At 38.3% G+C, this 23926-nt stretch overlaps 1 protein-coding gene across 1 annotated transcript in view; it reads right to left on the reverse strand.

Moving 5' to 3' along the window:
- Positions 1-23926, reverse strand: part of CEP152 (centrosomal protein 152) — a 98529-nt gene that overhangs the window by 57779 nt on the left and 16824 nt on the right. The window contains exons 7-12 of the mRNA XM_080808327.1: positions 20441-20581; positions 19224-19363; positions 15971-16171; positions 10673-10820; positions 8912-9003; positions 7892-8055 (exon numbers count right to left, since the gene is read on the reverse strand). Coding sequence (XP_080664453.1) covers positions 7892-8055; positions 8912-9003; positions 10673-10820; positions 15971-16171; positions 19224-19363; positions 20441-20581 — 886 coding nt within the window. The remainder of the gene's footprint in view (positions 1-7891; positions 8056-8911; positions 9004-10672; positions 10821-15970; positions 16172-19223; positions 19364-20440; positions 20582-23926) is intronic.

Consider the following 23926-nt stretch of genomic DNA (forward strand, 5'->3'; position numbering starts at 1 on the left):
GAAGAAAATGTAGGTATAAATCTTCAGGATCTGGGGTTAGAGAATGGTTTCTTAGAAAGTCAAAAGCACAAACCAAAGAAAAAATAGGTTAAGTTGGACTTCATAAAATTAAAGACTTGTGCTTCAAAGGATGCCATCAAGAAAGTGAAAAAACAACCCACAGGAGAAAATACTTGCAAATCATATATCTGACAATGAACTTGTGTTCAGAATATATAAAGAACTCTCAAAACCAATAAAAGGACAACCCAATTTTAAAATGGGCAAAAGATTCGAAGAGATCTCTCTGAAGATATACAAATGGCCAATATACCCAGCAAAAGATGTTCAACATAATTAACCATCAAATAAAACTACATCATTAGAAAATCAAAACCAAATAGCAAGTGTCGACAAGGATATAAAAACACTGGAACCCTCATACAGCGCTGGTGGGAATATAAAATGGTGTAGCCACTTTGGAAAACAGTAGGACCATTTTTTGAAATGCTAAACATAGAACTACCACATTACCCAGCAATTCCCCTCCCAGGTAAACAGTTGCCCTTGAGTAATATGGGTTTGAATTGCAGAGGTCCACTTATACGCAGATGTTTTTTAATACAATCAGTATCATAAATGTATTTTCTCTTCCTTATGATTGTCTCAACATTTTCTTTTCTCTAGCTTACTTTAATGTAAGAATAAAATATACAATACACATAACATGCAAAATATGTGTTAATTAACAGCTTATGTTATTGGTAAGGTTTCTGGCCAATAGCAGGCTATTAGGGGCGCCTGGGTGGCTCAGTGGGTTAAAGCCTCTGCCTTCGGCTCAGGTCATGATCTCGGGGTCCTGGGATCGAGCCCCGCATCGGGCTCTCTGCTCGGCGGGGAGCCTGCTTCCCCACCCCCCCTCTGCCTGCCTCTCTGCCTACTTGTGATCTCTTGTCAAATAAGTGGATGGGATCTTTAAAAAAAAAAATAGCAGGCTATTAGCAGTTAAGTTTTTGAAAAGTCCAAGTCATATGCAGATTCTCAACCACATAGCAGGTCAGCGCCCCTAACATGTGCACTGATCAAGGGTCAACTGTATATCTAAGATAAATGGAAATTTCTCTTAAATTTGTGCATAAATATTCCTAGTAGCATTATTCACAATAGCCAAAAAGTAGAAACAACTCAAATAAGTGTCTATTAGTTGATGCATGACTAAGTCAAGGTGATATATATTCACACAATGGAATATTTTACTTGGCTACAAAACGGAATGAAGCACTGATACACACAGCAACACAGATGAACCTTGAAAGCATTATGCTTTCAAGTTACAAAATACCACATACTATACAATTCCATTCATGTGAAATGTACAGAATAGGCAAATCCATAGGTAGAAGGTAGATTAGTGATTGCTTGGAGCTGGGAGGACAAGAAGGGGTAATGAGGAATGTATGAGGAATGCAGGTACAGGGTTTCTTTTTTGGGATGTTGAAATGTTCTAAATTAGGTTGTGGTACTGGTTGCACCACTCTCAATATACAAAACACCACTGGACCGTAAACTTCAAACGGGTGAATTTTATGGTGTTTTAAATACAGTTCAATAAAATTATAGAAGAAGAAAAAAATAACATCTAACATATGAGTTACATTATATAAAGGCAAACCTAACCCATAGTGTTTAGGTAGGAATAATTAGGTCTTATGAGATAACAAAAAAAACAGAAAACAATTGTTACACAGCAGTTAGAATAGTTGTTAACTTCAAGGTTATGACTGGAAAGAGGCATATGAACAGCTGCTGGCAATGTTTATTTCTGGGTGGTGGTTTCATGGGCATTCACTTTAAAATCAGTCGTTAAGGCTGTACACCTACATTTCACGCACTTTTCTCAATTTTAAAAGGTTTAAAAAGTAAAATAAAACTATACGGCTTACTAGAAAAACACCATCAAGAAATCATACAGGTAGAGGGGCGCCTGGGTGGCTCAGTGGGTGAAAGCCTCTGCCTTGGGCTTGGGTCATGATCCCAGGGTCCTGGTATCAAGCCCCACATCGGGCTCTCTGCTCAGCAGGGAGCCTGCTTCCTCCTCTCTCTCTGCCTGCCTCTCTGCCTACTTGTGATCTCTGTCAAATAAATAAATAAAATCTTTAAAAAAAGAAATCATACAGGTAGAGAGTGATGGATCTAACTGCATAAAAAGTTTAAACAGGAAAACTCTCAGCACTGGCTAGGATACACAGAAATAGGTATTGCCACATGATGTGGGTAATAATGAAACTACAGAGCTGCTTGGAAGTATGTATCAAAAACCTCAAATATGTGCACACCTCTTGGCATATCCAAGAGGTATTTATTTCTTTTAAGAAATTTTTTAAGGTACTGATTTAATGTGGGTGAGATATTCACCCACATCTTAAAAAAATAAAGATGTGCCTAAAGACATGACTACAAAGATGCCTGTGATAATAAAACTGCATTATTTATCACAAAAAAATAAAGTGTATTACTATAGTTCCTTCATCCACATATCCATCAGTAAATACATACAAAAATATTCATTGTCATCTATAGATCTCAGAATGTATTAATTTAAAAAACACATTATCAAATATACTCAGTATTATTTTCTTTCAGAAATACACAAAACAGATAATGTGGAAATTATACACCAAAATGTTAAAAGTGGTTTTCTTTGTGGGAGGTAAAGGAAGATGATACTGCTTCTAATTTTCTTCAATTTTCTTTATTATGGAAAAATTAGAAAATACAGATTAAGGAAAATGTTACTTTTTAAGAGAAATAGTTTTGCTAGTATGCACCCTAATATGATGTGATGAAAATGGCATCTCATCACTATGGGCTTCCTCCACAAAACCCATGAAAAAAATACAATCATAAAAGAAACATCAAATTCCAAGAGGGGCTTCCTACCAAATAACTTAACCGGTACTTCTCAAACTGTCAAGGTCATCAAAAACATGGAAAGTTAAGAGGAACCTAAGGAAACATAACTCCTAAATGTAATGTGGTATCCTGGGTGTAATTCTAGAAAAGAAAAAGGACATCAGGCAAAAACTGAGGACATCTAAATAAACTATGGGCATTATTAATAATGTGTCAATATTAATTCATTAACTGTAACAAAGGTTCCAGGGTGGTGCAAGACGTTAACAGAGGAAAATGGGTGCAGAGTATAGGGAAACTCTGTACTAATTTTTCTGGTAATCTAGAACTACTCTAAAAAACTAAAAGGTAGTTCTAAAAAGAGAAATAAATAATAGTATCTTGAGTTTAATTTTTACTGTTCTTCAGTTTCAGATGATTCCAAATGAAATATATACATATATATTATGTGTACACACACATAATACAGAGAGACAGAGGGAAAAGGAGAATAAACAAAATATTAGGGTTTTTTAGACAATATAAAAGGAGTTCCTTATAATACACTAGATATTTATCAATATACACAACACCTGTACAGGACATCGATATGGTATAAATATGTCTGTGTAGATCTCATCTACTTAAACCACTTCTATTTATACAGAAATAGTAATAGAAGATAAAAATATAATTCACAGAAATAGAATTATATAAAAAATATAAAATCTATTACAATGCATCTTCCTGAGCTGTTAGATGTGGAAAACTTTTAGCAGAGGGCTTATTTTGCTCAACTAACAAATTAGGCACCCCTAATTTCTTTTCTTACCGAATGCTGACCACTGAAATAGCACATCATGTACTCCTAGAGGGAGCCAAGTCAGAGAGCAGAGAAAGTGCTTGCTAAAATAATTTTCTCTTCTTTCCCAAAAGGGAAAAAGTCAGCAGTGGTGACCAGTCCTGCTGAGCCCTGTGGAAGTCAGTTCCCCTAAGTCCAAATAAACTGTAGTCCCCTATGAAGCCTGCTGAGAAGACCAAAGGGAAAAGGCATTCCACTTGTTAAATGTTTATTATTTGAGCTTCGCAGCCAACTATAATAAGGGAGAGGGGAAGCTGTCTGCAAGCTGCATGCAGATTTAGCTACTCAAATTCCATGAATGTGAAATAGAACCCTGAGCCTAAACCCTTAAAATTTACTAGGCAGTAGCTTGAGGGAGGTGGTAGTTGAGAATAAAAGCTTGGAGCCGCTAATATTTGGGTCAGTGATTTGAAAGCAGCTCAAGTCAACAAAGAACCAAAATTCTCAACACTGGGAAAACTGTGGCTTCCTCTTGTTCTAAGAATCACAATCCAGCAGAGAAAAGATACAACTCTCTTTTCTCCTATAAATAAATATTTTTGATCTACAAATAAATATTTTTACTTTTGCCTTAAAGCCAAACTCCTATCTATTAAACCGCTGGTGGGTGGGATGACTACAAACTAAACCTTTTTTCACTAATCCTGTGATTCAGAGTATGTCTTCTAGCTGAATCTCAATGACCACTCACTCTGTGCTGAGTTATTCTCCACTTTCCTAGCTGAATGTGGCGGAAATCCTTTTACTAAAATAGTGATATGATGTCTCAGGTTGGATATTCACAGGAATGTGCTTTATATTACTGTAGGATTTTGGCTATGAGTACTAATTAAATAAAAGGGGTAGAAGAAGAATACATTTTAGCAGATATCATGATGAAATAAGTCTACTTGAAAAAATAAAATATATATGTATTATTTTTATATAACATATATATTATTTTCCAAATTCCCAGGCTAATTATGGCTCAAATTAAAATTAATAACAACCTGGATGAGAATGAAAGCTGGTGCAGCCACTCCGGAAAACAGTATGGAGATTCCTCAAAAAGTTGAAAATAGAGCTACCCTACAACCCAGCAATTGCACTACTGTGTATTTACCTCAAAGATGCAAATGTAGTGATCCAAAGGGGCACCTGCACCCCAATGTTTATAGCAGCAATGTCCACAATAGCCAAAATATGGAAAGAGCATAAATGTCCATCAACAGATGAATGGATAAAGATATGGTGTATATATATACAGTAGAATATTGTGCAGCCATCAAAAAAAAAAATGAAATCTTGCCATTTGCAATGACATGGATGGATCTAGAGGGTATTATGCTAAGTGAAACAAGTCAGTCAGAGAAAGACAATTACATCTCGCTGATATGTGGAATTTGAGAAACAAGGCAGAGGATCATAGGGGAAGAGAGGAAACAATGAAACAAGATGAACCAGAGAGGAAGACAACCCGTAAGAGACTCTTAATCTCAGGAAACAAACAGGGTTGCTGGAGGGGAGGTGGGTAGGAGGGATGGGGTTGTTGGGTGATGGACATTGGGGAGGGTATGTGCTATGGTGAGTGCTGTGAATTGTGTAAGACTGATGAATCACCGACCTATACCCCTGAAACAAATAATACATTATATGTTAATAAAAAACAGGAAATAAATTAAAACAAAACAAAACAAAACAAAAACAAAACAACCTGGAGAAAAATCTTTGAGATGAACTAAATCTTTAATGCTCTAAAATACAAGACATAAGGAAGAATGAAGTTGAAAGTAAAAAGATTTGATTGTCATGTAAATATGAACCAACAGATTTACAGGACAGTGAAGTTTTGCGCTCCAGGACTGGTTCTCTGCTAATGGTCTGTCGTCTTGGGCAAAAGAGTTCAACCCTTTCAGCTCCAGTTTTCCCAACCCTAAAACGAAGATACAGATCTGATGTTTCCCCAAGGTTGAGATGAAGATCAAAAACCTTTTACAAAGTATATGTTGAATTAAAAGAGAATATGAAAACTGGATCAATGGTATATTTTAGCCAATCATCTACTAAATAATAACAGCAATAGCTATCAATAATTAAATGTCTGATATGTGTGGGGCACCCGGGGGCTCAGTCAGTTAGGCGTCCAACTCTTGATTTCGGCTCCAGTCATTATCTCAGGGTCCTGGGGTCCAGCTGCATTGGGCTCCATGCTCAGCGGGGAGTCTGTCTGAGATCCTCTCCCTCCCTCTGACCCTTCCCCCGCTGCTTGCGCATTCACTCTCTAATAATCTTTTTTTAATTAAAAATAAATGCCTAATATGTGCAAGAACATATTCTATGAGGTCCTTTATATTTTAATCCTCATTTTAACCCCAAAGGACATCTATAATCTACTTAATAGAAAAAGTCTGATGAGAAAACAGGCACAGAAAAGCCAAGAAACTTTCCCAGGATCACAAAGCTAGTGATGAATGGCGAAACTGCAAATCAAAACAAAATCTGGGTCTAAAAACCAAGCTCTTTCCACTAGCCATTTAGAACTAACCCAGCATGATCAGGAAATAAGGCATTCACAGCAGTAAATTTTCCAGATAACTACCTTTTAACTTCAAAATTTTATATACATCTGTCTAAAAAATATAATGCATGCAACCTTTTTTGCTTTAACTAACCAAAGATGATGGCTTTCTTCAAAACTCAGGAGTATGACCGTGGTCATTTTGAGGGAGATTACAGCTGTGGTTCCTATAGTTCTCTCCCTGCTAAGGCTGAGCTAGCGGACTCAAATGCTGGCATTATCTCTCCCAACTCTCTGCCCCAGCTACTGCACAGCCAGGAACTCAGAGAATTCACGGGATACACACAAATCTAAGTCAGTAAGGCCCTGGATAAGAGCCTGCAGGAGGCTCCTGCTAAACACAGCGCCCATGCTAGTTGTGCTATTTGTGTTCTAGCTTCTTGCTGGGTTGTAGCTGTCATCTGTCAAAATGGGAGTCCCTAAAGACCAACCCTCCAGATAAATGGAGCCTTACTGAACTGAATAAACATTTTGTTTCACAGTATTACCCGATCACTTTAGATTTCAATTCTCTGAATGTCATCTTACTGTTTTGAAAATGGTATCACAGGATTAAAATACCTCACTTCTAAAACCTATTGTAGTGCAAACCCTTCAGGAGATTCATACACTTGTATTTAGTTGCAGGACACCTGAAACACGACAGGTAATAAACACTCTCCTGGAACAATGATGATGGTAAACTCAGTCTGCAACTACCGACTGGCCCGTGGGTGTGTGGCATTTGAATGCATTCAAGAAAGGCTCTCCTTGGCCTACATGTCATCTCTGCCACACACCCATCCTTCATCCTTCTCCCACACCAGAAGGAATGACTGGATAAGCGCTTCTTTGTTCATCAAGGATAACGTGTAGCATGCAGCACTCAGCTGCTCACAAGTAGGTCTCCCTCTCCCTGCCCAGGCAAATGCAAACACCCTGCCGGAAGGGAGACTTTCATCCTCATCTTCCGTACTCCACTCCCAGAGCCTTGGGTAGCACCTTCAAGACTGCGAGTGCCTCAAGAGTGTACATCCTGTCCTTCATTCATCTACTAAGTATTTGATGGCACCAAAATGTGTTCCCTCTTCTACCACCTCACTCCCTGCAAGGGATGATAAGGCCCTCCCTTTCATGAGACCGCTGAAGTATCTGTGTTAAACAGTGGAATAAAAGACAGAATCCCTATTTTAAAAGTAAGGTCACAGGAAAGATCCTACGGAAAATTAATGCTTGTTTTCTCACATGCCATTGATACACTGATAAATGCCACACACCCGCCTTCAACACAGTGTGAATAAAAATATGTCCTTGCCTTAATAATAAAAGATATATAACCTCAGTCATAGAATTTACTCTGTATATTTTAACTGTAACTTCATCATTTTTACCTTATTGAAACTGATGTACCTACGGTACCGAAGATAGTACAATATCAATAGTTGAGGTTTCCTTCATTTTGATTTCAGACATTTACACTTCATTAGAAATAAGTAAAAACTTCTGTCCCATATTCAAGGCCCCCTAGTCAGCTCATTATGTCATGCCTGGTGTCACTTATTTACATGTATCATCAGTACTATTAATGTAGGTTGTTATATAGTAAATGATTTTCTTAATACCTCTTCACTTTGGATTTTTTCCAGTTGACTCTTTTAATACCCAAATCCACATATGATTCAGTGAGTTCTATATTCAATTCTCCTTCTGAGTCACTTGGAAGTATTCCTAATTTTGCAGCAGATTCATAGAGAGAAATTTCATCTTTCAGTTCTGCTAATTCTTCCTGAAACATAAAATTATTGAAAATTATTTTCTTATATGAAAGAATCATTCATTCATCTATGCTTCGAAATTCATTTTAATGATCAGCAGAAATGCTTCTTCACATACACTAAAAATAACTTAAAAATAATGCTGCTATGAACACAGGTGTACAACTAATATATACATTAATAACTTTAGAGGTATATATCCATATATACACACAGAGAGAAATATATAACTTTAGAAAGGCCAGCACACATCGGTTTTCAAGTAAACTGAATGAACAAATGAATAAATGAAGGAGAAAGCAAACGTAAGGAGCTTCTCACACACCTCCCTCGCTTACGTTCTGTCCTCCACAAAAAGTGTCCCTTGAGCTGAGAAATTGACGGCAGCACTTTTTGGCATTCTAGAGGACAGAGTGGACTGGTTTGCCAAGAACGTGTTGTACTTTAGTCTGCCGGTGGGAAAAGGCAAAATGTGTCTTTCCAGCAGAGGTAATACTGGAACTCGTCCTCCAGTGGAAAATGTAAGTAGCGCTGGAGGAGGAGGTGAGAGAGCTGCAGCGAAACTGCAGGTCTCTCACACCTGTACATGTACTTATCTCCAGGATACACCCATAAATGAAAGGACACGCCACGTGAAGGAGGCTACAGGCAGCCTGGGGGCGGGGGGGCGGTGCCCTGGCTCTGCAGTCATGAAGGACCAGGGCTTAACTACCTAACTGTGTGGGTGAGACTGCGAACAACTCTCAGTGTCTGGTCTGGAGATGGTCCAACTACCTCTTTTATAGAGAAATCCAAGGTTCAGAAAAGTGATGTAAGCACTGCCTAATTCAGTTACCCACAGAGTCTCTTCCAAGTGGCAACACTCACTTGCAAAGCCTTGTTCATGTTTTCACTCATAGCATGTGCTTTTTGTGCTTGCTGCAGCTGGAACCGTAGCTGAGCCACCTCCTGTACGGAGCCTGTGGGGGAAAAAAAAAATCACAGAGTACACCACAAGTAAAGGGATAAAGTACCCACGATGTTCAGAAGACGTTGAATCCACCGAGGCTATGGAAGGTGGAGCTCTGCTTTATTACCTTTTCATTACCTTTCTAGGAGCACAAAGGTGTAGCCACTGGGACCCAGAAGACAGAGGTCCAGACATTTCCAACACACGTCCACACATTTAGTATGGCTTCTCTTATGTCCCTGGGAGGTTGAAGACTTGGGACTACTGTGACCTTGCTATGAATCAAATCAGCCACGTCTACAGACCTTAATTCCCCACGAGTCCTTTAATAGGAGCATAATGTTCCAACTCATAGAAAGCCAAAGCAAAAATTCTTTGGAACCCATTTCTACCCTCTAATAAGAAAACTACATCTTGCTGCCTTTAGCTTCTTTCGAAATGCTTTTATTTCCACCACCCCCACCTCCACATGTGAAAAAATCATATTCAGGCCATGCTTCGGAAACTTCGGTAACCTAATGTTTTAAATGTACTAGGGGAGGCTCCCATTTAAAAGGAACTTTATGGTGCCTTCTCAAAAGAAAATGAGCATCTGGGAAATGGTTAAGCAAAGTAATGATGGCATATTATGCAACGAAAGAAAATAGTATTTTCAAACCCTTTAGTGGCAAGGAGAAAAGCTCACTAAATAATGCCATGTGAAACAAACAGATACAAAACTGAAGAGGGAGGGGGGGCCCAAACGGTATAAGCCAAATTTTGCCCCTACCAAAACCTCTGCACACACATATTTTGACAGCCTTTGACTTTAGCACCTTCAGCTTCTGAGTAAGTGACTCTGATACACATTGTACCAACAGTCTGAATTGGCTTTACATGCCGAAGCGTGACTTTCATATGTCAGGTCCTGAGAACCACTGAGCTATTTCCACAGCAGGAGCTACTCACCAGCACCCAGGGCAGTTTTGTCAGTGGGACAGTTTGCATAAACATGTGATTATTTTATTGCCTTTTACTCTAATGTCATTCTATAAAAACGGATAAGAAAAGTACTGCTGAAACTAATGACGAACAATGTAAGTCACAAACTTAATACCATGGAAACCATATGAGAAATCTTAAGCATGACAAAAATAGAACTCCCTAGCTTCTACCGACCAGGTTAAGTGCGAGAGGGGGAAAAAAAATTAAAGAAGTTTCACAAAACAATAGAAACAGATGATCAGACTGATGTTAAAAAGCAAAATATAATGGGATTTCATAATCATTTTCACTTCCCAGGGACAGAACCCACCTTCTAACATACATTTTATTGTTTAATTTTTGCACGTTCAGCTTTGGTATGTTTTCAAAAATGTATTATGTGCAGAAGCAGGGAATTACCTAAGTATGTGTTCAATTTCACTTGAGGGCAATGCATTCAAACATTAAAAAGTTACCTCTGTGTCACAGGATTATTGGTTATTTTTATTTGCTACTTTGTACTTGTCTACGTTCTCTAAATTATCTAATGAAAACGCATCATACCTTTATACATATATACTAATAATGTTTAAAAAATTGTCACTGATGATCTTTTCTGTCTTTTCTGGATTTTAATAATCTGCAGATCCTACTATGTTCTCTCTGCATATTATACTAGCCACCTGGGGAGACAAGGGTTCATCTTGAACACCCACCTGAGTGCAAGAAGTTGGCACACTGCTTCTGACTCTCCTCTAGACTTCTCGTCAATCTGTTAATGATCTCAGTCTTTTCTAATTTCATTGCTTCTTGATTCCTTTCCAGTTCTTTCACTTGATCTTTTAAATGACAACAAATATCTTCCTAAGTAGAAAAAGTATTCAAGAAGTCATTTTCATGATCAGTTATTAAATACTAAACTAACAAATACAATACATAATTGGATTTTAGCTCAAACATAAAATCATCACAGAGAAGTATCACCTCTTTTTCAAGGTTAAGTGCATAGGACTGGAAGTTAGAAAAAACTTTTATGATCTTGGGGGAGTCATCAACTTCTCCATCTGTTTTTTCTTTTATAATTATGCTAATAAAGGTTAAATTCAATGATTTCTGAAGTCCTTTCTGTTCTATAATCACAATATTCTAAAACTAGATTCCATTCAAGCCAAAGAAAATGTATTATACCTACCTCTATCTGCATGTTACACCGTCAGTATAAGTGTATGTATATATATTTAGGCAGACCACTTTGAACCATGGAACCTATATCCCAAGACAGTAAGGATTCAAATACATGGAAACTCACTCTATTCTGAAGAGCCAAAAACTCATTATACTCTGAGTAGCCAAAAATAATCTCTCCCTCCTCTGAACTTCTTTTATACTTAATCTATTATATTTTTCTACCTTTTACATGTCTTATTTTTCTTAATAAAGTCTCCTTGAAGGTACCTATGCAGTGCCTTATACACAGTGAGCGTTATAAAAACAAACAAACAACCCTTTAAAAATGAATGACAGAGAAAACCAGACAGGAAATATGTGTATGCATGTGCACGCACTTGTGCAAGCACACATGCATGCATTCATGTGTGTAACTGTATGGGAATATATAGAAAAATAGGGAGCGTGTATATAATATATTCAAATTTCTTCAAAAAGAAAAATGTGTTTGGGAGTAATAAGCCATGCTAGTCCCAAGTCTACGTAGAAGAAATCATCCCTTCTCATTCAAGAAAGAGTACACATGGGAATGCCTGGGTGGCTCAGTTGTTAAGCATCTACCTTCAGCTCAGGTCATGATCCCAGGGTCCTGGGATAGAGAGCCCCACATCACGCTTCCTGTTTCTCCCTCTCCCACTCCCCCTGCTTGTTTCCTTCCCTTGCTGTGTCTCTCTCCATCAAATAAATAAATAAAAATATTTTAAAAAAACAAAAACAGGGCGCCTGGGTGGCTCAGTGGGTTAAGCCTCTGCTTTCAGCTCAGATCATGATCTCAGGGTCCTGGGATCGAGTCCCGCATCGGGCTCTCTGCTCCACGGGGAGCCTGCTTCCCCCTCTCTCTCTCTGTCTGCCTCTCTGCCTACTTGTGATCTCTGTCAAATAAATAAATAAAATATTAAAAACAAAAACAAAAACAAAAAAAAGACTACACAGGCTGAATTGCAGAGCATGAGACAGGCAGGAGTAAGTTAACTGGCTGAAGTTACCTGAAAAAGCCTCAAGAAAATAAGTATTAAGGATATCAAGAAAGGGTTTTGAAGCAAAGAGAAGGCATTTGCGACCTGATCCATAGGATAATCTAAAGCCCAATAATGCCTTAAGGATAGTAACATAAGGTACACCTCATAAGGATACTGACAGCATCATTAAGCAGAGGAAAGGGACTGTGAAGTCTATTTTAGTTAAAAAATTCGTGTGAATTTTGCATTCTATTTCATAATGTAGTCATGTTTGCTTTAAATTTTTTCTACCAAATTTCTGAGCAAAATGAAGCTTCTGGAAACTGCTCCATGTTTATTCAACAGTGCAAACCTCTTGGCACACTGCTGTGGATTCCCAAGCCAGCTTGAAAAGCATGGTCCTAAAGCGCCAAAACAACATGGCAAACACAATGAATAGGCTAACATTAACACCAGTGTGAATGTGTGTGTGAGAAGGGGTGGGGAGACAACATTTATGGGCTGGGGAGGCCGTAATACTTTAAGAGACGAAGAACTGGCAAAAAGAAAGTTCAAGAGAAAGTAGATATGAAAAACATATGAAGAGAAGGCCGATGATGGCAATAACTTGACTAAATGCAACAATCAACTGAAACATGTTGTTTCCTATTGACAAGTTCAGGGAAACCAATTACACTCAAACTTGCTCAGTTTCAATATTATGGAACACTACATCAAAAACTAATGATGTACTGTATGGTGACTAACATAATAAAAAATAAAAACAATTAGAAGACCCTCAAAAACGAATAAACAAAAATGAGTCATTCCTCCTTTTCTATGGGTAGCTTGAGTGAGAACATGCAGTTCAAGATGGTTAAAGGCTGACAGCTTTAAGACTCAACAAGCAGCAATGTCCACAACAGCCCAACTGTGGCAGGAGCCGAGATGCCCTTCAACAGATGAATAGATAAAGAAGATGTGGTCCATACACACAATGGAGTATCACTCAGCCATCAGAAAGGATGAATACCAACATTTGCATCCACATGGTTGGAACTAGAGGGGATTATGTTAAATGAAGTTAAGTCAAGCAGAGAAAGACAGTTACCATATGGTTTCACTCACATGTGGAACATAAGCAACAGTATGGAGGACATAGGGGAAGGGAAGGAAATCCAAAGGGGAAAATCCGAGAGGGAGATAAACCATGAGAAACTATGGACCCCAAGAAACAATATGGGGGTTTCAGACGGGAGGTGGGTGGGGGTAGGGGGGAAATAGGGTGATGGGTATTGAGGAGGGCACGTGTTATGATGAGCACTGGGTGTTATACTTAACTAATAAATCAGTGAACAATACGTCAAAAACTAAATATGTACTATACAGTGGCTAACTGAATGTAGTAAAAAAATTAAAAAAAAAAAAAGACTGAACAAGACAAGTGTGATGACAGAGATAATAGCTGAATCTATGGGAGCAAATAGAATTGAACAGATTTTTTGAGCACAGAGACATGAGTATTATGCCACACAAAGGTCTGTGGTAATCTCTTAGCCAAGAGAAGGTATTTCAACTGGAGCCTTTAAATATAACTTTAAAGGAAAGTTAGAAAGTAGACCAGGCAAGTCATTACATAGAAACCAAAGTCCATGACTTCACCCAAAGCTGCAGATTTCAAGAAGATCAGAGTGAAGAAAGATTTTATACCATCAAGGAGATAATCAGAGATCTTAACCTGACATTCAGAGACCTCAGAACATGACACTCCCAAGAATGGGAGACAGAAGACAGGAGAGTCCAGGAGGTGGTTTACTATAAGAGAGTTCTGTCACTGAAGGAACATGGAGCTCCAAGAAGTTTTGGCTGAGTATAACAATATGATTAGTTTACAACTGTAGTCCTTTCCCACTGAGAAACTTACTCAAGTTCATCTACTAAATTATCCAGTCATTTGTACCTTGCTACTATTTTCCAAGAATTGTTTTAGTTGTCTTGGTACTGTGCTGAATGGAACATAGGAAAAGGTTTGTCTGAAAGGGAAATACTTTACACCTCTTCAATGACTTTATAAAGAAAAAGAGGGCAAGGGGCAAAATGCAGAATGTATGTATGGTTACCAGCTACTCTAAGAAATCAACCCCCTCTGTACAGAATATTCATACATTTTTTCTGATTATAGGCAGGCAACTCTCTAGCTCCTGGTTGATCTAATTTATAGCAGCTTTCTAATCAGGAATTTCAATTTGGATTCTAAGGTAGTATGGATTGTCTTTTTATTAAAAATACTGCTGAGCCAACTAATCCCAAATTGTCAGCACAAAAGAAATACCCTAAGAAACATTCCCAAGAGGAAAAACTATAAGCACTTCGGAATCATCACTTTGCAGAGCAGCTATGCAATTACATCCAGAGGGCTAACATCAGTCTTATGATCTGTTTAAAAAAAAATAAAATAAAATCAGTCACAGAATGTAACAGTAGAAAAGACCTCAGTCAACACATTCAATCTGTGGTTCAGGAGTCTGAAACCCAGTCAGCACAGAATCAAGAGTTTGTTCTGTGTTCTAGTCTAAGGTCCTTTTATTGGGGGCGGGGGGAGGGGTAGTGGTGAAAACAGAGAATGGAGTGGGCACAGGGGTTGAACACAGCAAGAATTTCTTTCAGCCCTTCCCTGTGTCATGTGTCAAAGTCAGCAGAGAATGGAGAGATCTTCAACCCTGCAAGGAAAAGCCACCAGACTCCACCCCTCTTGTCATCCAAAAAGGACCACTGTCCAAGTCCAACTAACTTTAATGCTACTATACCAACATAGCCAAAATAAATAAAACTATATCTCAAATGTCATTTGTTTAAATACTGAAGATTTTTTCAATAATTTGGCATAGCTTTTGTTTTTCCCCACATAGCCTCCACACCAATCAAACTCACAATATTTTTCTATACAAAAAGTATATTTAAGAATAAATCTCATAACTCATATAAATACATATAAAATAAGATGGTATACAATTATTACTGGCAATAATGCAGTACTTGTGTACCTAATCTTATGTACTTCTACCTAAAATATGGAAAAATTTAGTCAGCTCTTATAAATAAAAAATAGCAACACAAATCAGGATGAATTTTAAGTATGGTGGGATTTGCCATACCCTTCCATTTTATTTTTTTGCTCTTCTTCCCTTGGGTTAAATTAATTTTGAAATTACATGAAGTAAATTACACTCTGAAATTTTACTCATTCAAGTGGTTACCTGGGGTTTGGAACACAAGCAAACTCACCACCTGACTCCCCGTCATCTTCCATTTTATTCTCTTTGGGGCAGAAATAATACAGACTGTGAGAGATGCTCAAGTTTCACATCTTGGCGATTTTAAATCAGACTTTCTTCCTTATGTTATTACACTATTCTCAAAAATGAACTCTTCTCCCAAGAACCACTTCTACACAGTATTTACTGACAGGTAAATTACCCAAGAAAGGCTTTCTACTGGTTAAGCTCCCAGGACAACCTCTCAAGTTCACTCCAGCTCCCAGAACACTCACTCTTTTCAGTATGGATTTACTCTAGGGCAACAACAACAATATGTATAAATACTGTACAAATACAGGACTAGTAATGTGAGAACTGAGAAAGCACTAACCAATCCTATTAGGGAGAGAATTTCCAAAATTAAGCCTTCAGGACATATGCATTGATGAAAAATCATTGGCTTGTAAGTTTTACTCAGAAACACCTACTGCAAACATCCAAAATTTTCACATGAGGAACCACAAAATATCAGTCACAAAAAATAGCCAGCCTTCCTTGTTTATAACAGCTGCTCATGCGAAAGCCTCCTAACCTGTTCCTTAAGGGCAGTAACTGTAGCATCCAGCTTCCTTTGTAAGGACACCACTTGCTCTTCGTGCTTTTTCGTGAGGCCCATCACGATGCTCTCATGCTGCTCTCTAGCACGCTGAAGGGATTCCGAGTGACGGAGGTCCAGCAGCTGCTGCTTCAGGCTCTCCAGAGCCATTTCAGTTGTCCTGGACTTCTTAATCATCTAGTGGATACACACAGGAGAGCCATGTTTGCAGTACTTTAACTCTGTCCTCTCTTTATAGAATGTAATGCCAAAAATCAACCATCCTTCAAGAAGAATGGTCAAGAAAGGGTCTCCCTATGGTGGGGCAGCTTTAGTTCCTTAGGACTTCCCTAGCTGGAACCCACCAGGCCCACAGTTGCTGGAAACATTCACTGAGAAAAAGAACCGATAGTTACCTGAGGAGAGTGATAGAGGATTTTGCTCAGCATAATGGCAATGTGGGTACCAGACAAGGCATCTGCTGCTACAATAGTGGTCCCAGCGCTATTTGCATTGATCTGTGAACCAAGTGTGAGGGGCAAGCCAATTGCTGGGTCATAGAAAAATGACAATCGTTTCTTGAAAGACTGATGAAAACTGTCAATGACCATTTGTTAAAAACAAAGTTTTGAATCTCTACAGTTGTGGAAAAAATAATGGTGTACCAGGCTAAACAACGGTTCCCAAAAGAGGGCTGTATCCTAATCCCTAAACCCTGTGAATATGTTATGTTACATGGCAAGGGAAAAGTAAGGCTGTAGACCAAATTAAAATTGCTATTCAGATGACCTTAAATTAAAAACGATTATCCTGGATTATCTGGGTGGGCCCAATGTATCCAGAAAGGTCCTTAAATGAGGAAAACTGAGGCAGAAAAATCAGAACCAGTGACTTCTGGCTCTGAAGATGAAAATGGGCCACAAGCCAAGGAATGCCGGTGGCCTCCAGGAGCTGGAAAAGGCAAGAAAATGGATTCTTCCTTAGAGCCTCTGAAAAGCAACAAATCCCTGCTGACAACTTGATTTTCACCCAGTGAGACCCATGTCAGACTTCCGGCCTCTAGAACAGTAAGATAATATGCATTGTTTCAAGCCATTAAGTTTATGCTAACAATAGAAAATTAGTACACGTGGTGATTGTTGCTTTTATGTTTTCATTTATGCCGTATTTTTTATACACGCAATTTCTAATTTATAAAAAGATTTAAAAGTTATAACATTTTACTATATAAAAGCAATTCAACTTTTTATAAGAACCATCAATTTTCAAAAAGTTAAAAATGCTAACAGTCTCTTACACAAAAAAATTAAAATTTCATCAAATGAGTCTTATTCTTCCTTTCTATTCCAGAGATTGACCATTTATTCCAAAACTGTTTAAAGCGCTTATGACAGTTACTCATTTGCTCAATAAAGAATGGGACTACTTTGTACCAGGCAGGCTTCTAAAAACTTAAGGACATGATGACAGGACAGGCAAGGTCCAAACTCTTGCTACTTTCTGGTGGAAAGAGACAAACAACAAGAAGTAAACAAAGAGATCATTTCAGATAGTTTTAAAATAGAGTAACAGGATATGGCATGATGAAGTAGAGTAGGAATATGGAGCTATGGGCTACTCTAGATATAATGTGGCTTGTTTTAGCTGACACCTGAAGGATAAGGAGCCAGCTATGAGACAGCATTGTTTAAATTCTTTCATAGAACCATCCTCAGAACTAGCTACACATCTCCTCCAAAACCAAACTCACAACTTTATAGGCACTTTTAATTTTAACCACCTTCCTTTCCCCCACCTCCAGAACAGTATCACTCTCATTCACCCCCACCAGCCTTCGCTACCAATGACTTATGACCATTTCCAACCATTAAATGGCTACCTATCTCATTAATCAAAGAATGTACCACTTTTTTTTTTTTAAGATTTTATTTTTAACTAACCTCTATACCCAACATGGGGATCGAACCCACAACCCCCAGATCAAGTCACACATTCCACCAACTGAGCCAGCCAGGCTCCCTTGTGCCACCACTTTAAAGGCAAGTCTACCGGGGTCAGGAAATTCAGGCGCTGCTGTTTTGTCAATAACTGGCTTCGTAACCTTGGGCAATTTTGACTTCTCCAAAACTTGATTAATTCATCAATAAAATAGTAAACACAATGCCTCATGCCTCACTAATCAAAATCCCAACAAAATTTTTTACAAACATAAAAAGTTGATATGCAAAATCTAGAAAAGAAAATGTGAAAAAGAGCTACAAATTTTTTAAGAATACTAATTTGTTTACCACATTTTAAAACACACCATAAAACCACAGTCGTGCCAGTATCAGAGCAAGAATAGAGAAATACATAAGACAAAATATGTACAGGTTACATCAGTTTTCAACAACATTCACTCAACCTATACTGACCTCCTATTATGTGCCAGAAGGCAGGGAAGACTTAGGAAAAGAAAACCCATGAGCAGGGGGTGTTAATCAACTAGCAGTTTGCTGAGGAAAGCACCTTCCAGAGAGAAGAAATGGCATATACAAGTACATAAAAACAACACACGCACTACTGAGTTTGAGAAGAATAAGGAAAGAGGTAGGCAAGGATCTGATAGCCATTTCCATGCCATACTTCATCCCACAAGTAAAGTGGGGTCAGGCTTTAAGCAAGGGAAAAACAATCAGGATTTTAGAAAGACTGGCCAAGAGACTTTGCAGAAGGGGTAAAAGCCCAGAGACTAAGGACGCCTGGATGACTCAGTGGGTTAAGTGCCCGACTCTCGATTTCAGCTCAGGTTACAATCTCAGAGTCATGAAATCAACCCCCGCATTGGGCTCCACACTGGGCATGGAGCCTGCTTAAGATTCTTAAGATTCTCTCTCTCTCTCCAGCTCCCTCTGCCCCTCCACCCACCCCTCAAAAAAAGACTAGAGACTAGTTAAGATACTTTTGCAACAAATGGTAAAATCCTGAATCAGGGACATGGGGACAGAAATGTGGAGACTCAAAAGAAGGTAGTAGCTGACAGGATGAGCGGGAACAGAGGAGCTGTGCAGACTTTTATCTGGTAAGCAGTTGACTGGGTAGATGGGAGCACCGTCCCTCCAAGGTCAGGGAAACCAAAGCAGGCTGATGCTGGAAGAAGATATAAACTGCAAAGTTCTGCTGAATTTAGTCCCACATTACCAAAAGTTAAGTAAACTTTTCACTGTAATAAATAATCTTTTACCATAAATAATAACAATAAAATATTTACCTGTTCCTCGTTCACTTTTAATGCTTGTATTTGGGTCTCCAGTGTTTTTATTTGTGCTTCAAGCTGTATCTCTCTTTCTTTTCCATTCTGAAAGAGTTTCTGTGATTCTCGGAGGCTGAGGGTCAAACCATCCTTTTCATCTACAACATTAAAAATTATTATATAAATAACTTACTGTGCAGGGACCCTTATTTTCACAATTTCTTATCAAATATCAGGTTGGTATCATATGAATGTTCAGTTCAATTCAGATAGTAAACTTCAGTTGATTTAGAGAAAACCAGGAAAGTTCCAAAAACAGAATGCCTCAGTGGCACCAAAAAATTGAGAAAATCAGAACCACTTCCCTCAAAAATATTATTGTATCCTTTTGAGGACCACAAGATTTCCTAACAATGGTTTCAGCATTTGTTTACTTGAGAAGTTACATAGATGGGACAAATCCCTGCTAATCAAAGAAGGAATCTGAGGACTATTTGTTTATTATACACACTTGCAATGAACTTTTACATTCACCTAATCTTAAATTCTTCCCACATACTTTACGGTAACAGTTTACAAGTTCTTCTCTCAAAATAAATTTTATAAACATTACAGAAAGATCTTTTCACTATTAAGTTTGAAACAAGCTAGAGTTCAGTCACAAAATTATTCTACAAATGAAAATTTCACCATTGACCAAAACTACAGAATGCATGAAGAGTAAACAATTATAACTTGAAACTATTTTCCTCTATGTGCCTCTGTCAGTAATGGCACTATTTTTCTCCTTGACACACCAAAAGGAGTTCGAGATCACAAACTCTTACTTGGATTAAAATCTTATTTTAATCTGTAGGCTTAGAAAATGTATTGCAAACTAAACACAAGTGTCTCTGGGAATTGGGATACTTCATCCAAGGTAAACTACATATGGAATCAACAACTTATTAGGACAGAATTCTATCAGCATAGTTAAATAATGTTCACTGATTCTAACAGCCCAATAGAAGATAATGAGAAAGTGAGGACCTCAAAATAGAATGTCCTGGTGAGAGATAATCCAAGGCAAGGTGTCAAAATCCTGGGTTTTTGTTTCATTCTGACTGACTCATTATGAGCCCTTTGACCAGGCGCATCCACTCTCCAATTTTCATATTTAAAATAAGCTGTTAGAAACAAGATGTCTAGCTTTAGTGTACCTCATAAATGACAGCACCCAACAGGTGTCATCTTACCTTTGATTATCAGAAGCTGGTGATTCAGATATCTAATTTGATGCTCACTTTCATTTAACTTTTCAACTAAATTGTCTAGTTGTCTCTCTTTTGCTTTGTTAAGAACCTGAAGTTGGATAATCTGCATATTTTCTGCAGCATCTGCATTAAAATTAGAGATAATTTATTAGATAAAAACATACCGAAATGTAAATTTGTGGATACAACTCATTAGTATCGTGAAATCAATTCAGTGAATTTTGACTACCATTTTTTAAAAAAATAAGACAATATATCCGAGTGCATCATGGAGTACGAATAATGATTATTTTGTGAAATGTGTTTTCGTTATGTATACTTATTTACATAGATAAATATTATAAGACCTCATCACAGTGTAAAAAAGGTACTTCTTACTGTGGTCCCTGCCAGAAAAGTTTAAGAAGTCACTGCTCTAGAGTATAACCCTGAGTCACACTACCACTTTGGCTAGTTAAAAATAAGCACCGATCAATTACAATGGAACAGAGTTCTATGTTCTCATAAAATTGGAAAAAAAAAAAAAAAAACTACATCAGATTCTATAAAGCCAATTTTTTTTTTAATTTTTTTATTTTAATAAACATATAATGTATTTTTATCCCCAGGGGTACAGGTCTGTGAATCGTCTGGTTTACACATTTCACAGCACTCATCATAGCCCATACCCTCCCCAATGTCCATTTCCCCACCACCCTCTCCCGTCCCCCTTCCCCCCTGCAACCCTCAGTCTGTTTCTTGAGATTGAGTCTTTTATGGTTTGTCTCCCTCCCAATCCCATCTTTTCATTTTTTCTTTTCCTACCTCCCCCCAACCCCCCCCGCCTTGCATCTCCACTTCCTCATATCAAAGAGATCATATGATAGTTATATTTCTCCGATTGACTTATTTCGCTAAGCATGATACCCTCTAGTTCCATCCACGTTGTCGCAAATGGCAAGATTTCATGTCTTTTGATGGCTGCATAGTATTCCATTGTGTATATATACCACATCTTCTTTATCCATTCATCTGTTGATGGACATCTAGGCGCTTTCCACAGTTTGGCTATTGTGGACATTGCTGCTATAAACATTCGGGTGCACGTGCCCCTTCGGAGCACCACGTTTGTATCTTTAGGATATATACCCAGGAGTGCAATTGCTGGGTCGTAGGGTAGCTCTATTTTCAGTTTTTTGAGGAACCTCCACACTGTTTTCCAGAGTGGTTGCACCAGCTTGCATTCCCACCAACAGTGTAGGAGGGTTCCCCTCTCTCCGCATCCTCGCCAGCATCTGTCATTTCTTGACTTGTTAATTTTAGCCATTCTGACTGGTGTGAGGTGGTATCTCATTGTGGTTTTGATTTGTATTTCCCTGATGCCGAGTGATGTGGAGCATTTTTTCATGTGTCTGTTGGCCATCTGGATGTCTTCCTTGCAGAAATGTCTGTTCATGTCCTCTGCCCATTTCTTGACTGGATTATTTGTTCTTTGGGTATTGAGTTTGATAAGCTCTTTATAGATTTTGGATACGAGCCCTTTATCTGATATGTCGTTTGCAAATATCTTCTCCCATTCTGTCAGTTGTCTTTTGGTTTTGTTAACTGTTTCCTTTGCTGTGCAAAAGCTTTTGATCTTGATGAAATCCCAATAGTTCATTTTTGCCCTTGCTTCTGTTGCCTTTGGCGATGTTCCTAGGAAGAAGTTGCTGCGGTGGAGGTCAAAGAGGTTGCTGCCTGCATTGTCCTCAAGGATTTTGATAGATTCCTTTCGCACATTGAGGTCCTTCATCCACTTTGAGTCTATTTTCGTGTGTGGTGTAAGGAAATAGTCCAATTTCATTTTTCTGCATGTGGCTGTCCAATTTTCCCAGCACCATTTGTTGAAGAGGCTGTCTTTTTTCCATTGGATATTCTTTCCTGCTTTGTCAAAGATTAGTTGACCATAGAGTTGAGGGTCTATTTCTGGGCTCTCTATTCTGTTCCATTGGTCTATATGTCTGTTTTTGTGCCAGTACCATACTGTCTTGATGATGACAGCTTTGTAATAGAGCTTGAAGTCTGGAATTGTGATACCACCGACTTTGGCTTTCTTTTTCAATATTCCTTTGGCTATTCGAGGTCTTTTCTGGTATAAAGCCAATTTTAAAGAAAATTTCTAGGCACTCTTCTCAAAGTGTTTTATCTTAAACAGGAATGGGAATTACATCGTATTCACGTTCATGCTAGCACATAACTGCTGCACTAATAAATCAATGAAGAGATTAATAAAGAATTTTGAGGTCTTCCCTCAGAAATGATTAAAGTCACTTTAGGGACCACTTAAAAATGACCAGGGGGAAAAAAGAGAAAAAGTGATGTGTAGGAGAAGGATAGTGTTTCAACCACAAAATGACAAATATTTCTCTTCATTTTCTTCTAAAACAATACTTCTACTTGCCAACAAACAAAAAATCTTCTTTTTAAAAAAGAGATAAGGCTGAGACCAAAAGAAACCCCTGAAGACTGAAAACTTTGTTACAGGTCAACTTAGAACAGGGTTAACTGAAGAATGAGCGGTCTACAGGCCACACCTCTCGCCAAAGTCATTTTTTTAACTACTGTGGCTAAGAAGCTATAATCACTAAAATTCAGCACTACCGTACCATTAAGTTACCTAATTAACTTCCAAATGTTTAATTTAGGCAAATGTGTAACTTACTTAAACAAAAAATAAATCAACTTGATAAAACACAGACTCTTAAGAGTGTCACGTAAGGTTATCTACACAGAAAGACCAGACATACAAACGTCATTGAACATAGTAGAACTGAAAGAGCAAATACCAAGGTATCAGGCCACTGGTGTGATTCTTATTCACTCAGCATAAAACCAGTTATGCCACCCATGCTGTCCACCCCCTCACCTCATTCCATAAAACCTCCTGAACAAAGAGAGGTGACCCTGATTTGCTGTCGACTCCTTGCGGGGAAGTGAGGTCTGGCCTCCCCCATAGCACTCCTGCAGCCCACGTGTATGTGTTATGCCACAAGCAGTGCTCTGAAGTTAGGGCGTGCAGCCCAGTCTTCTAGGTGGAGTCCAGGAAGCCCAGAACAGCCAATGACGTACCCCCCTGCTTCTTAAATGTGAAACAAACCACCACCTTGCTGTCACACTCTAGAGTCACCCTGGCTCTTCAATACACACAATAATTGGAAGCTATTTCACATGCTGGAGAGTAGGACAACAAAAGTTAAATGTAGGAAACACTCATTCAGTTCAGTCACAGCCTAAGTTCTGGCTTTTGATTTTGGGTGTTTCATCTCCTCCAAACTCTCCAGTAACATTTCTCTCATTCTCATATTTATACATGCAGTATATAAAGGGAATTTTTTTCACAAATGCCACATGACTAAACCCAAGATAACCCTCGTTTAAATTCTGACTATTAAGTACTGTATATCAGAGTTACCTCATTACTACACTAAAAGTCTAAAAATTAAAAGAAAA

Source organism: Martes martes, assembly GCF_963455335.1.
Source record: "Martes martes genome assembly, chromosome: 7".
Lineage (NCBI taxonomy): Eukaryota > Metazoa > Chordata > Mammalia > Carnivora > Mustelidae > Martes > Martes martes.